We start from the raw sequence: 14279 nt of genomic DNA, 5'->3' as shown, positions 1-14279 counted from the left end.
ATCGATACTTTATTACGTCATCGTTTTATTACGTCTCAAGCATACGTTTGTTTATTTCTTTAACCTCGTCGAATTACTTTATAGTCTAGTATTTTCCAGAGCCTTACGATTCAAAAAGGACACGAGAGAACATTTTTAACAGAAAAACGAATTGTGACAATCTTTTATACGCGTCACAAATTTCTTATCGATTCCGGTATTATTTTTATAATTAAATAAATCCTGTCATTTTCTCCTCTTGCAAACTATTTTGCAATTTGGTTCTACTTGTAATAATCATATTCTCTTTGATAAAATTGTGAAGAATTATCGTTCTCTTCGAACAAAATTTTATTGTAGGTTAAACTTTAACCGACGCCCTTCATGTGCGCCAGAGTCATGCCGCGCCAGCTGTTTTCCAATAGTTAAACTTACGAGCTGCGATTGTCTTCAATTTCGAATGGTAACCTCCAATACCACTACGAGATAGAAAGAGCGAGAGAGAGAGAGAGAACAATTTACAACCACCCTGCTTGACAAAGCAGTTAGATTTTTTTCTACACGCTAAATATTCGGACAAAAAGCTGCTTAAAAGGTAAAAGCTAACAACTGAAATTAACTTTCGGGTTAACCGGTCATAAAATTAAAATTGGTCGCAGCGGTACACGAAACTGACGTTTGCACGTGTGTTCAGCGAATGAAGTGATTTTATGGTCCGGCCAAGCCGTTCGAATGATATTTTCCAGACGCCGTACAGCAACGGTACCGTAAATTGTGTTTTCAAAATTCTACCGTTTATTTTAAAGGGTCGCGTCTGCTTTTTAAGAGGCTATTGTGAAGGATCTTCGGTCGAAGCTGTCCACACGTGCTAGACACGTCTAGATTTGTTTCTTTCTACAACAATAGGACTTTCTTTTCGTTGGTACTTAATTTTTGACGTTTTTCGAACCCACTTGAAGACTCGAATGTCTAAGGCTTGAAAACCTCACCACGTTATGCTAGTGTTGATAATTTGCAACACATAGAAGTGAATGACGCGCCAGACATTAAATGAATTTGCGATCGAGTGCACAATAAAATCGATAAATTTACCGGATCGATAGTCACATATAAAAATAATTAGCACGACGCGCGATCAAAATCAATGAAAATAACAATAAAGTTGCATATTTGATGTACATAAATATGCCGTATGATAAGAATGTTACCAAATTTTGTTTCCTCCTTGTCATCTTGATACTTTAAATATCGCAGTATCTAGGTTACACGTATCGGAATTTATTCTCAAAATGCAATCATACATATTTTCTTAAAATTATTAATATTTGCAGTTCTATATTTACTGACATCTAGTAGAAAACGAATGGAACTAAATTTCAATCTTTAGTAAATGCTCTTGATATCAAAACAGTCAAGTTTGCAGAGAAATAGATCCCACTTTTGCAATTAGATGTCGACACCAACCAGGTAATGGATTCAATTGCGAAACCGTGTATTGTATATACATGTGGTCCTCCAACTATTGTATTTACTTACGGTCCACTGAAATATACATTTCATCTATTGTTTGATGTTTTGAAATGTCTTTAAATATATGTATTTGCACAAAGCTTGATTCTTTCATGTGTCAAACATTATTTATATATTTAATGTATATTGCTTTTTACATGATTACCAAGACACGCAATTTTCCTTTTTTCTTTCAATATTTACCACGGCCTCAGTGTTATTATCTCTCTCCTTGTCTAACGAAACAAACTGAGCAGGAGTTCTTCACCTCAGTATTTCTAAATGGTTGTACAAAATCTCTGACATAATTATTTACGAACTACAATGACTCACAGTCAAAATCGTACTCCATACATGATAATATGTTTCATTCTAAAAAAAAATTTGAGAATGATTTGGGAAAAAGTAAGATGAATATACATATTTTACAAAAACTCTAGCAAAATCAATACCAAAAAGGTTACATGCTATAGAATATAGCCGAAAATATCTTACGAATTTTTAATTTAAATAAAGTTTAAAAAATATTCTTAACGTGTTCGATTTAGCTGTGAGATGTTGCCTGTACTGTATTATAGTATTTTCATTTTTTTTTTTTATGTTAAACAATATTCATCTCTTTTGTTATTCGCCTTATTTTTTTTTCCAAATCATTCCCAAAATGTTTTTTTTTTTTTTTTTTAAATGGAATATATTTTCATATACAGTGTACGATTTTGGCTGTGAATCACTGTGCACTATTCTTTTCGATATTGATTTATAGACATTTTAATGGGTGTCTTTCGAATATTATTAAATTCTTGAAAAACATTGAGAACCTCTGCCATAGGTAAACACTTAGTGTCTTAAAGAATTACGCAGCGCCGGGCCTCATTCATTTGGTCCTTCAGTTCACAGTACCGATAATTCGTAAATGTACACGTAATTTTGATTTTCAAATTCCGATTCTGATATAAAATATAACGAATGTGTTAATGAAATGTGCCGGATAAGCAAGACTGTTCGGAACAATTTGTAAAAACTTACAAAAATTAAAAATTTTTCATTTTGCTAAAAATTGCAGGAAACTTTATACTTCTATCGAATATTAATTTAACGAAAACTCAATATTAACTAATTATTACTATTAAAATAAGATTCTTATGTTTATCGATAATTCTTGTAATTGAAAACAATGAAGGCAAACATATAGTAAGTTACTACCAAAATTGTACACCACATATCGAAAATTGTGTCGTCACGTAAAAAAATTGAAGGATAATTTAGAAAAAAAATGTGATAAGTATGTAGACAATATATCGATATTTATTATGTAGTAATACAAAAACAAATGAAACTTTTTATATAGAAAAAAAAAGAATAAAGTAGAAATCAGATCGGAAAATGCTTAATAGCTAAAATCGTACGTTTAAAAAAAAGTGGTTTAGCAAAATGTCAAATTGAAATTTCAATATTTTGTTCGATGCTCTCGATTATGTTCTATCTCACGCAATCTATTTGGGATCGATCTTAATAATTTTTCAGTAAAATCGGATTCGATATACTACCTTGATCAAAAAGTTCTAGGACTGTCCCCCGTGTGTCGCTGTCAATCACCCGATTGTTTCTTTTTTTTTTTTTGTTAGGTTACCATATCTGTCATTAACACTTCCTTCCAATTTCAGCATCATAGCTTGATATTTGTAAAAGTTACATTGTACTGAGCACATCTCCTTTGTTCGTGTCTTCGATTTTGAAAATGGCATCATTTGAGCATCAACGAGTTTGCATTAAATTTTGTGTAAAAAACGGATTTAACGGTCCGCAGACCTTGGATATGTTGGAGAAGTGTTTCGGCAACGATACTCTTTCGAGATCAAATGTTTTTCGATGGCACGAACGCTTCAGAAGTGGTCGTGAGTCGGTCGAAAAACCACGTCGTTTTCAGTCAAGAAAGAAGGCGATGCTCACGGTTTTCATGGATTACAATGGTGTTGTGCATCAAGAATTCTTGCCAGAAAAACAGACAGTCAACAAAGAATATTATTTGGGCGTTTTGAGACGTTTGCGCGAAGCAATTCGTCAAAAAAGGCCAGATTTGTGGGCAAACAACTCGTGGATTTTGCACCACGATAACGCACCGGCGCACAATGCGATCCTTATCCGCGAGTTTTTGACGAAAAACAACACGAACACTATCCAGCAGCCTTCAAATTCACCAGATCTGGCTCCCTGCGACTTTTTTCTGTTCAACCGAATTAAAAAACCGCTTCGCGGAACGCGTTACAGTACCCGAGAGGAGGTCATGACAAAATCGAAGACGGCTCTGATGGACATACCGAAAATTGAGTACCAGCGGTGTTTCGAGGATTGGATCAAGCGCTGGCGCAAGTGCATTGCAGTCAATGGGGACTACTTTGAAGGGGACCATATCGATTTGGACGAATAAATTTGTATTTTTGATTTTATGAATAAAGTCCTAAAACTTTTTGATCAAGGTAGTATTTCCGAATTCTAATTTGCAATTTATGCCAGATGTGTTCTATTATATTCAAACCCTACAAATCGAAATAGCTACGTGTGACGTGTGTTTGGATTCGTCGTTATAAAATTTCAAGCAGTCTAAAATTCCTAATTTTTCAGCACTAAGTACTAAAACTTCTATTAATAATTTTCACGATAACTTTTACCATCTTCAAAATTTCTAATAACGATTAATCGTTCTTCTGTGTTAGGTTCGGGTTAGTTTACGTCATCTTCATTATATTCCTTTTTTAATTCTAATTTTACACTTTACAACACGACTCGAAAGCTTGCCAACGAGCTGAAGAATATAATCTTTTATATATATTCCATGATCTTGATTTGTTTTTAGGTATTCCTACAATAAATAATAAGAATATTAATGGTGTACGATTTTAGCTTTGTGACGTTTTCCAGTCTGAATTATAGTAACTTTATTCGTTAGGAACGTTCATTTGTTTTTATTGCATTGTTATATAATAAATACGAATATATTGACATTATATGCCTATCATTTTCGTTTTTTCAAAGCATCCCTAAACTTTTTTACGCAATGAAACATTTTCTGATATTTACTTGGTATATGATTTTGATTGTACTCACTGTACTTACGCTCAGTGTGGTAACAATTGCTCGCTAAATCGATATCGGACGAATATCGAACTGATGGTCGTATCGATATATTGATGCGAATGCTTGGGATTCTCGCGGTTACGGTACAGTACTTGAATATTTCGCGGTCAAAATACATGTGAATTTTTTTAATAGAAATCAAATTTTATCCAGTGTTAAATGTTTTATATTTCTTTGGATTAATGGTCGCATTTAAGAAGAATCTGGGTAAAAGGACAGAAACTAGTAAGAATAATACTATTTTTTATATATAATTACAACCATTATTTTGTTAGACACGTGCTAGTGTAGATGGAAACGATAAAAATTGCAAATTAATTTATCGGTGATAGAACATGTATTTAATTATGTGATTGCGATTTAAGATTGTTTATACAGATATTTATATTTGTAAAACTTCGATCTCTATTGTTAAATAATATCGCAAAAGACTATATATATAATAACGTTATTGATTGATGTACTTTGTATTGGTGGTTACAACTTGTAGATTTTTATTGATTTATTAAGAATTTTTTACACATAGTTTTTCACAAAATTAATAGTGTAAAAGCGATAATAGATGATTTATTATTAAATTTTTTTTTTTATAATTACATTTTGATGTTTATTGCTATTTATGATATTAGAAGATGATGATGATTACTGTAATATAAAAATAATACAAGTTTCTACTATTATAGTATTATCTAATGTGTAACATTTTAAGAAAAATGGGAGAGTCAAGAGAGAGTTATTGTTCCGAAGAAGAATATTGTGTATATGTAAAGAAGTCGCTTTCAGGTGTAAAAATAAATACTTGCAATGTTGCAAATGCATTAAAAGAAAAATATAAAAAGATTTTGGGTACCAAGGAACCTATTGTTGTATTGGAAAGATGCTCATTAGTAAAAAATATTTTTGGCAATCATTCTTCGCAAAGAATTTCAAAGAATACTATAAAAGTCAATAGTAATAAAAGAAACTATAAGAAAAAAAACAATAAAAAATCCAAGAAAAAAAACAATAAAACAGCCAAGAAAGCTACAAATAAGACAAAGAATTTATATAAAAATGATTTATTATCATATAATACAAAAATTGTAGTACCAGAGTTATCAAAAAAGGATAACACGATTGTAACACCTAACTGTAGTGATAGATTAAAAGATGGGATACATAATTGTATCTCAACAGGAGAAAAGAGTTCTGAGTTTAACATATGGAAAAAGAAATGTAGTAAGTACTGTCTTTAATTATTAATTTTATCATTATAATACTTATCATTGTTGATAATACTTTTAAAGCTATTTATACCATTGTTTTGTATTAACTTTTGTACTTGTACATTTTGATAATTATTATTTTTATAACATTTTATAAATTTATCTATATATTTGCTTCTTTAATTATTCCAATAGAAACAATTAAGAAAGCTAATACATTAAAGAATATTAAAGGATTGAATACTTTCTTTAAGAAGAAACATTGTGATCAACAGTTAACCACAGTAAATGTTGAAACATTACAAAGAAATATTCTGAAAAGAAAATGGGAGGCTAATAAATACTATACAAATAAAAAGCAGAAGTATGATACACATTCTACACAAAATATATATTCTAATAGTATTTTACATCATACTGCAGGTTCAACAAGAAAAATTTGTCCTATGGACGTCGAGTTAATACATGAGAGAACAAATGATTGGGTATTAAACACAAGTTATCATACTCTAAAAGATGTATTTTATAAGACAGGTAAAAATCAAAACTCATTTATGAAAAACGAAGTAAAAAATCAAAGCATGATTTTATTAAATAATATTCCATGTGAAAATATTAAAAATGTAAAAACATTGCCAATTATCTCTGAGGAAATTATTTTACCTGATAATATAATTAAGATCAATATGAAAGAAAGTATATCAAAAGAAGACTGCACTAAAAGTACAATATTCCATAATAATAAGGTTACAAAAGAAGAAATAAATTTTCAGGGTTTTAATTTCTCTACAGAAGAAAAGAATAAGATTGATAGGATAAGTAACATAACATATAATAAAACACAACATTCTCAAGAAAATACAAATTTACCAAAACGAACATTCATAAAATTAAATAGGAATAGGAATTGTATAGAAACAAACACTGATAAAATAATGCCTTTACCGAGAGTTACACCTGTTAGTGAACTACATATTCTTGCACAAAACAAAAATAATGAAAATAGTATTTCAAACTCACCAGAACAGAGATATATTAAAACTTATAGAAATGTTAATGAGCAACAAGATGATTCATTGCAGAAAACATGGAAATTGGCAGAAATAATATCAAAAACGTATGTGTCATCTATTCAGAAGAAGCATTTACTTTCAGATGTAGGAAATTTGAATAATAAAAACACAGTAGGCAATGAAGATAAAGACAGTGACTGTATTTCTTTGTTTGCAGATTCAGCACTTATAAAAGAGTAAGTATTTGATTTTTTTATGCCAATAAGAAAGTTTCCTACTACTTAGTTAATTACAATACTCAAAAGGTCATAATATTTTCTATAAATTTTTACAGATATGATAGTCTATCTACAACTCTTCAATATGATTCATCGTATAATTCTTTGCATGCTGAAGAAGCATATGTTATGACCAATAATGTAATTGATAATTATTATGAAAAGACCATACATGAATTTAAAACACTACATGATGTCAATAGTGAAAATAATTGCATACATGATACAACACAAAATATCTTCAAAAATGAATCTTCTTCACCAATGAAACTTGCTCAAAATTTACAGACAAATAAAATCACAAAAAGAACAACTAAACAATACAAATATAAATTCAGAACTATTTGTCAAGGCTATTGTTATAAAACCATAAAATTTGGCAAATGTACTAGACATAATTGTTACTTTAATCATAATGTACGTAGTTAATAGTAGAAATTTTTCAAAAATTGCTCTAAATTTAGCAACTAACTTCATTAATATTTTTAGTAAATATTTTAATATCGTATTTTTTAAGTTTTTTGAAATGTATAAAATTGGAAAATTTATACTTTAGCATATAAAAATAATTATTATGTAGTAATTCACACAATGTTCTTGTTTCTCATACAGATTATGCCATTTATGTTAAATTTGTCCAAGCAAGATGAACAATATTTATTTAAAGTGATAGATACTTTGGCAGTAGAAAATTCTTGGATATTTTTATGCCAGTTTTATAAAACTTTAATGATTGATAACAGTAATGTCATTTTAATATTGAAAGTATGTAGAAAGTTATATAAATTAAATATTGTAACAAAAAAAATGGGTGTTGATACCATTGAAAAGTTTGTACAAACAGGAGTTACTATTATAACAATAGTAAATCAATTAACAACAATTATAAATGATAATGATTCCGAGTTTGTGAACTGGATCTTGAACATAATAAAAAATTATATACATATAGGTGAATATTGGAATTTAGTAAAACCTTTACTGCTAAGAATAAAGCATGTAGATCCATCCATTATAAACGTTATTTTAGAAGAATGTACAATCACAAAAAAATACATTCAAGAAGTACATGAAAATATTATATGCAACTTGAATGATTATACTTGTTCTGGGATTGATAAGAAATTACTATCAAATTTTAACAACTTATTCAAAACTGCAATAGAAGACCAAGGAGTAGAAAAAACTGTATTACAGCAGTCTATTATAAAGTTTCAGTCTCCTGAATCAGACTGTAATGTAAATGAATCAATTGATAAAGACGTATTAACTAGAAATGAAACTTGTGAAATTACTTCAAAAGTATGGAGCAATATTTCTGACAAAACTAGCAAATGGGACAATAATAATATACAAATTGAAAAATCTTTTTTTATATTGCATCCAATTGGTAAGAGTCTTTAATTGTGATTTTCTTACATTTTCTTTTTCATACAGCTTTAACGCATTTGTCTACAATATTATTTCAATTACTATATTTATTTCTTAGATGACTTGCCAAAACCATATTCAAAATACGGTAGGGAAATATTTTGGAATTTTTATGTGCAAGTTTATAGTCTTCAGGAAGGACTTAAGCATAAAGATTACAATCATGTTAGAGAAGTTCTTAACTCAGTGGGAGAAAAGGAAAAGACATTTTTTACTCGCGCGTGTTATCAAATTTTATGCAATGAAATAAAATATTCTCAGTACCATTTGAGTTAATTCTTTACAAATGCAGGTAATGCATAATTTACTGAAACTTCGCATTCATTAAGTTTTTCACTCCGTATTTTAGTTTTAATCAATTTTCAGAGTACACAAATAGAAGTAGTTTTATTTCATTCAGTTTTTATTGAGTTACTCATCTAACCAATATGTATGTATAAATTGTTATGTTTTAAAATTGAAAGTATATCTTAGGAAAGCTGTAGTCTACTGTTATCTTGTTAAGTTACAAGCACAAAGTTTATAAGAATTATTTAAATTTGTTTTCATATCTTATATTTGTTGTTACAAATTATTAATTTTATATGCAAACAAAAACATCTAATCTGAATAAAGACTTTAGTTGCATATTTTATATACAGTTACTATTCTTGTATTACAAATTTAAGTAAACGAAATAAAGATATTAAAAACAAATGTTAATATTCATTTGACATTATACCTAACATCATTTTTTCTTCTTTTTGGACATTACAGTCCAAACTGGAATGACAACAATATTTTGTGAAATATTACTTAAGGTTGCAATATATAATTTGGCCAATTTAATTGAAAATGAACTTTGGGTGTTAGCATTTGAACTACTCAAAGATATTGATATTATGCTACAATTGCATATTCATTTGTAAGAATTTGATGCCACAACAATCATGCTCTTCTACTCTATTTAAACGTGAATTAGCACTATTTTTGCTAATATATTTTTTAATAATTTAGGTATAGTTTCAGCAGTTTATCAGTGCAGTAATAAATTAAATGGTAGTTGTTTTCAAAAAATTTATTTTTTCAGAAAGTAATATAATTTGCAATAAGAAGAATATACATTAATGCATATGTTAGTAACCATTATTTTTCCAACTAGTTTTGTTCAATAATATATGTCATCATACAATCTAATTAGACGAATGAAATATATTTTGTAATTTTCAATTTAATGCAAGAACTTTCATTAGATATTGGACATGAAATCGATCATATTGAGTCACATTGGCTTTCAGTATACTTTGTGTTTGAGGTATATTATGTTTACTGTATAATTTGATTTTTCGTAATATGAATTTGAAAAATTAAATTTCATTTTTTTTTTTGCAGAACATATCTTCGGAAAAACAACTTACTCTCGATAATGGACTATATAAAAAATGTAATGCTACGATTACTAAAAGTAGAAAGCAAATGAAATTTGTCCTAGAAAAACAATTTGATCCACTAATTTTAATGACACAGAGAAAGAAAGGTAAATTCGAGAGATTGAATAATAAATGTGTTCTTAGGTATTTAAAATGTCAACATTATTTATAATCAAAATTCACAAATTTCGTATTATTTGTAATCACTTTATTCGAAGTCATCTATTTAGTAATTAAATATATAACTTTAATTTAATGTCTTTTATATTTTTTTTATGGAACAATTTTCTATTTTCTTTTCCCAGAGGTATGCAAATCACCTATCAAATTTGATAATTGATATAACGTTGTGCAAATCTTACACTAACTTTAATTTTAATTTTCACGATATATACAATTATGTTTGCTTTATACACGATTTACTATAAATTATAAAATGTATTTATTATTTTTGAATTAAATATTTTACAAATGATTAAAATATTTTGTTTAGTAGAACTACATAGATTATTAGATTGCAAAATCATAAACAACAATATGAATAAAATCTATAAACACGAAAATATACACACACGTGTATCTATCGTAAAATTAAAATTGTTTTTGTACATTCTCTATCATATTGTCAATATTTCTATAGGCTCTGATTGATATGCATTGTGGGTACAATAAATACGTGAGTCTGACATGTATCGCAAAATAGTTTATTTAGTTTCATATGCTTTATATGAAATGTATAAAAAATAATAGAATGTTATTTATGGGAAATAAATTCACAAAACAGAGATAGAAATACTTTGCATGCTATTTCACATAAGTGTGCAATTGTACTCTACTCCAATGACTTCAATATTAAGCAAAAAGTTCAGTTACACGAAATGTAAATTTGACTTACACGAAATGAACTTTTTAATTATCACTCTAAGTACGTATACCCTCAATGTAAGACAACTTAATATTAAATATTATGTACAGAAATAATATATAAAATTCTTTCCAGATCAGCAGCAGTGCATGAAAACTGCACATTTCTTATGAATTCTATGAATTTTTCAGAAATTTGAATACCACCATAAAAATATAGACATAAACAATTTAACGTTACTACACACACAATCTGCTTGAAACAATGTGGTGTAAGTTAAACAGTTAAAATACTAGAACAAGTTAACAATTTTTAATTCTTTTTTGTAAAAAAGTCATGCACAATTAATCAAACTCAGGTATATCATCAAAAGAGTACCCTGGTACTTTCTGATATGCTAAGATAGCTACCCTCATATGGTAAGCTCCTGGTATAAACATTAAAATTCCTAAAATAATGATAGGCCACATACGATCAGAATACTGTAAAAGAATAAACAATTATTTATATACTACCACACTATATTAAATATGTAATTGTTATTATAATGTAATCAAAGTTTTTACTCTTACTTTGGAATCAATGTGCCCGCTCACAATTAGACTACCCATAATGAGCATGATGGTACCCCCGACGAACAGAAGAGCTGCCAGGGTGATGGCTTTCCATGGTATTTTTACAGGTGGATTCACAAACTGTTAAAAGTAATTACTTATAATTACCAGTAACCGTTTTAATGCTATTTCCTATTTCCTTTTTAAACATTCTCCTACTTTAACAAAAATGCAACAATTCACATTCAGATAAAATAGAAAACGATATTTAAAATTTACATTGAAAATAAAATAACAATTTTACCTGAGAATCAACAAAGCCATTGTCAGTTTCTTTAAGCTGTGTGTAATCCACGTTGTCGAATTGTCTGTCACTACCAAGTTTCCTCCTGGACATACTCACTTTATGTATATAATCTATAAATCAATGAATTATTTACGTTAGAATCTTCCACCGCTTTCTGCAGTACGTTAATTTATATTTTGTCGATCACATTCAAAATCGTACACTATTGTGGTATGTATATATAACGGACCTTCGTAACATTGAATTTTTACTATTTCGTACCAATAAAAGTTAAAGTAAATAATTTCAACGATTACGTTACATTTTTAACGATATAGTCACATTCGGGTACATTTGTATGTTCTGCGCAGGTAAACTACGTACTTCGTATGTCAATCGTTATCTCCGACGATCCCTTTTACGATACAAATTTATCGTATATCAATGACCATTTCCGTTGAAATACGTTTAAAAATTAATTTAACTTCAAAATCGATAAGTTGATATCTTCGATCGTGAAATCATTTGGAATAATGTATAGAAAATAACGTTTGTTATAGTTCCATTTTTTAAATAAAATAGCTATTAATTCAAACATCAGAAAGTAGTTTTAAGCGATTGCTGCACAAGAAATTTCTAACAGGTGGTTTCAGTATAGAGTACTTCAAATTATTGTTTATTTATTTGTTAAATGTTCTCAATATAAGAACATATGCTGCATAAATTTTTATTAATTCTGTTTCTGTGTAAAAGGGTACGGGGTACATCGGTTAAGAACGCTACTCGAAACAAAATTTATTCTTAATTACAATGGACAATTCTACAAATTACTCAAGTTTGTTATAGTACATACAATACATACTGTACTTTTTTGAATGTTGAAATGATTTAAACTAACGATCGATTATTGTGAGAATCTAGCGACGTTTTTCACGTAACTTCAGTAACATCGTTTCATTTCAAGTAATCTTTAGTTAAACATATTGTCGACAAGGATTTGACAAGATAACACAGTTTTTTTTGTTACTTCCGTTGCTTCTTTTAATACAACCAATAGAAAAGTTATAGGTTATGTAGGTGTTCATATTTGATAACACGTTCTACAATTTTATTCAGAACGCATGCGCACTTACTGAGGAGATGAACCAGATAATGCGGGACACTTAAATATCCGAATTTTAAAATCGCACGTAAAATACTGTTAACAAATACAGACAATCGACTTAAAACAGAATAATTTAAAACAAAATAGAGAGTACCTGTGCCACACCAGCTTGTCCACATATCAAGCACTGATGACAAGATTATGCTCAAAATGTTATTCGATTCTTTTCCCTTCTTCTGCTTCGCTACCAATTAAGAAATTGCACGATCTTCGACGAAAAGATATGTCTCTTAAGTAAACTTCAGTGTACCCATTTTACGATGAATTTTTCGAGCGAAGAAAACGAAGCATCGTGTTCAAAGATCGTTATTTTGCGATATTTTTCAAATTTCGATAGAAAACCCAAAGAATTTCTATTAATTCGATAGTATTCTTGTTCGAATTCTCCGATAGTTTAACGGTTGGTCACGCACAGTATTCGACGAAATCGTTTGCGTGCATTTCTCCCTGACCTTTCTTGTCACACGAAATGTCAGTATTGAGGATACCCGAGGAATAATGTATATATTCGAGGCACACTTCGAGCGATATGTAAAGTGATACTTTGTTAAATACGTTCCTTGCTACTCGTTACAGGGTCGTGAAATCTGCAACGTCTCTCTTCGGTATATCCAGAACCTCGATACGCTAGTGTTCAAAAAAGTGTAGAGAATTCGTTTCTGGGGTTTGCACTCCCAACACTCGAGCGTATTACCGTCTTCGCGTTTTGTTTGTTTTCACGAGTTCACTATATCCCTTCTACCTGCTGTAGTTGTCAAGGTGTCACGCGAATTTTCGTAAATCAAGAAGGCGTGGAACACATTATTCACCAGTCACGTTGATATACATTCGTCGATTTATGGACGACGATGCGCACCAGATTGGCGGCTTAGTGGAACATTGTTTCTCGATCAGCTGACGTAACGATCGGTTAGGTACAGTGGGTAGCAACGATATAGCGAACTCTCGTCGAAATATACTCGAGTAGCATTAAATTTGAACTTTCGTCTCGGCTATTGGCCACGGTAATCGATGCAGGCTCGATACAAAGAAAGAAGTACCCTTGAATTCGTCGATCGTTCTTCTTTCCTTTTTCGGTTTATTTTGTCCACTTGTGTGCACTCTTCTTCACGGCTCACTTAATGTACAGACTTCACTATATCATTCCCACGTATTATACGTGCCCGTGTCTCACGCACACCGTCGGCATAGGCAACTTTAACATCGAGACTATCGGTCACGCTTCTTGTCGGTAGTAGCTCGGATCGATCTGCGAAAATGAAGAGGCGGCGGTGGAAGCTGTGCTCTGCGTCGCGACGTTAGGCGCAGTGCAGTACTACGGCGAAGGGCCACGGGGGCGCAATGGTATCAATACTATAGACTATTATTTTCAACACAACGGTCCACGAAATCAGTTTTAAATGTAATCGCGCTTTATGAATCCGAAATTGGTTAATTTCTCGTCCGGTGT

The 14279-nt window shown here is 30.0% G+C and overlaps 2 protein-coding genes across 7 annotated transcripts; one reads left to right on the top strand and one right to left on the bottom strand.

The window, feature by feature from the left end:
- Positions 1 to 5242: 5242 nt before the first annotated feature.
- On the top strand, positions 5243 to 8949 carry LOC143147035 (uncharacterized). Its single transcript, XM_076311860.1, has 7 exons — positions 5243 to 5270; positions 5407 to 5574; positions 5710 to 5841; positions 6024 to 7077; positions 7176 to 7536; positions 7732 to 8509; positions 8609 to 8949. Exons 1-7 carry the CDS (start codon positions 5243 to 5245, stop codon positions 8824 to 8826), a joined length of 2739 nt encoding a protein of 912 aa, XP_076167975.1. The 3' UTR covers positions 8827 to 8949.
- A 1528-nt stretch (positions 8950 to 10477) lies between these two features.
- LOC143144228 (transmembrane protein 230) lies at positions 10478 to 14250 on the bottom strand. Of its 6 annotated transcripts, none has more exons than XM_076306471.1 (4): positions 12527 to 12783; positions 11683 to 11795; positions 11397 to 11519; positions 10478 to 11306 (listed from the first exon to the last, which is right to left on the bottom strand). In XM_076306471.1, the coding sequence occupies exons 2-4, from the start codon at positions 11773 to 11775 to the stop codon at positions 11169 to 11171; spliced, it is 354 nt and encodes a 117-aa protein (XP_076162586.1). In that variant the 5' UTR covers positions 11776 to 11795; positions 12527 to 12783; the 3' UTR covers positions 10478 to 11168. The 6 variants fall into 6 exon arrangements, with proteins under 6 accessions (XP_076162586.1, XP_076162594.1, XP_076162578.1 ...); XM_076306479.1 differs by lacking the exon at positions 12527 to 12783 and adding an exon at positions 12049 to 12137; XM_076306463.1 differs by lacking the exon at positions 12527 to 12783 and adding an exon at positions 11987 to 12066.
- Between the last annotated feature and the right edge of the window lie 29 nt (positions 14251 to 14279).

Source organism: Ptiloglossa arizonensis, chromosome 1, assembly GCF_051014685.1.
Source record: "Ptiloglossa arizonensis isolate GNS036 chromosome 1, iyPtiAriz1_principal, whole genome shotgun sequence".
Taxonomy (NCBI): domain Eukaryota; kingdom Metazoa; phylum Arthropoda; class Insecta; order Hymenoptera; family Colletidae; genus Ptiloglossa; species Ptiloglossa arizonensis.
Note: the sequence above shows the minus strand (reverse complement) of the source record. Positions and strands in the feature narration are given on the sequence as shown.

What these genes read in the sequence shown, in the direction of transcription:
- LOC143144228 (XM_076306441.1), bottom strand. Translation starts at nt 12,948, where the DNA reads ATGTGGACAAGCTGGTGTGGCACAG. An exon ending in GACAAGCTGGTGTGGCACAG is followed by an intron (nt 11,796 to 12,923) that starts GTACTCTCTATT and finishes ATTGATTTATAG; the next exon opens with ATTATATACATAAAGTGAGT. An exon ending in GCGGGCACATTGATTCCAAA is followed by an intron (nt 11,307 to 11,396) that starts GTAAGAGTAAAA and finishes ATTCTTTTACAG; the next exon opens with TATTCTGATCGTATGTGGCC.
- LOC143147035 (XM_076311860.1), top strand. Translation starts at nt 5,243, where the DNA reads ATGATATTAGAAGATGATGATGATTACT. An exon ending in CATATGGAAAAAGAAATGTA is followed by an intron (nt 5,842 to 6,023) that starts GTAAGTACTGTC and finishes TTATTCCAATAG; the next exon opens with AAACAATTAAGAAAGCTAAT. An exon ending in TTTTATATTGCATCCAATTG is followed by an intron (nt 8,510 to 8,608) that starts GTAAGAGTCTTT and finishes TTTATTTCTTAG; the next exon opens with ATGACTTGCCAAAACCATAT.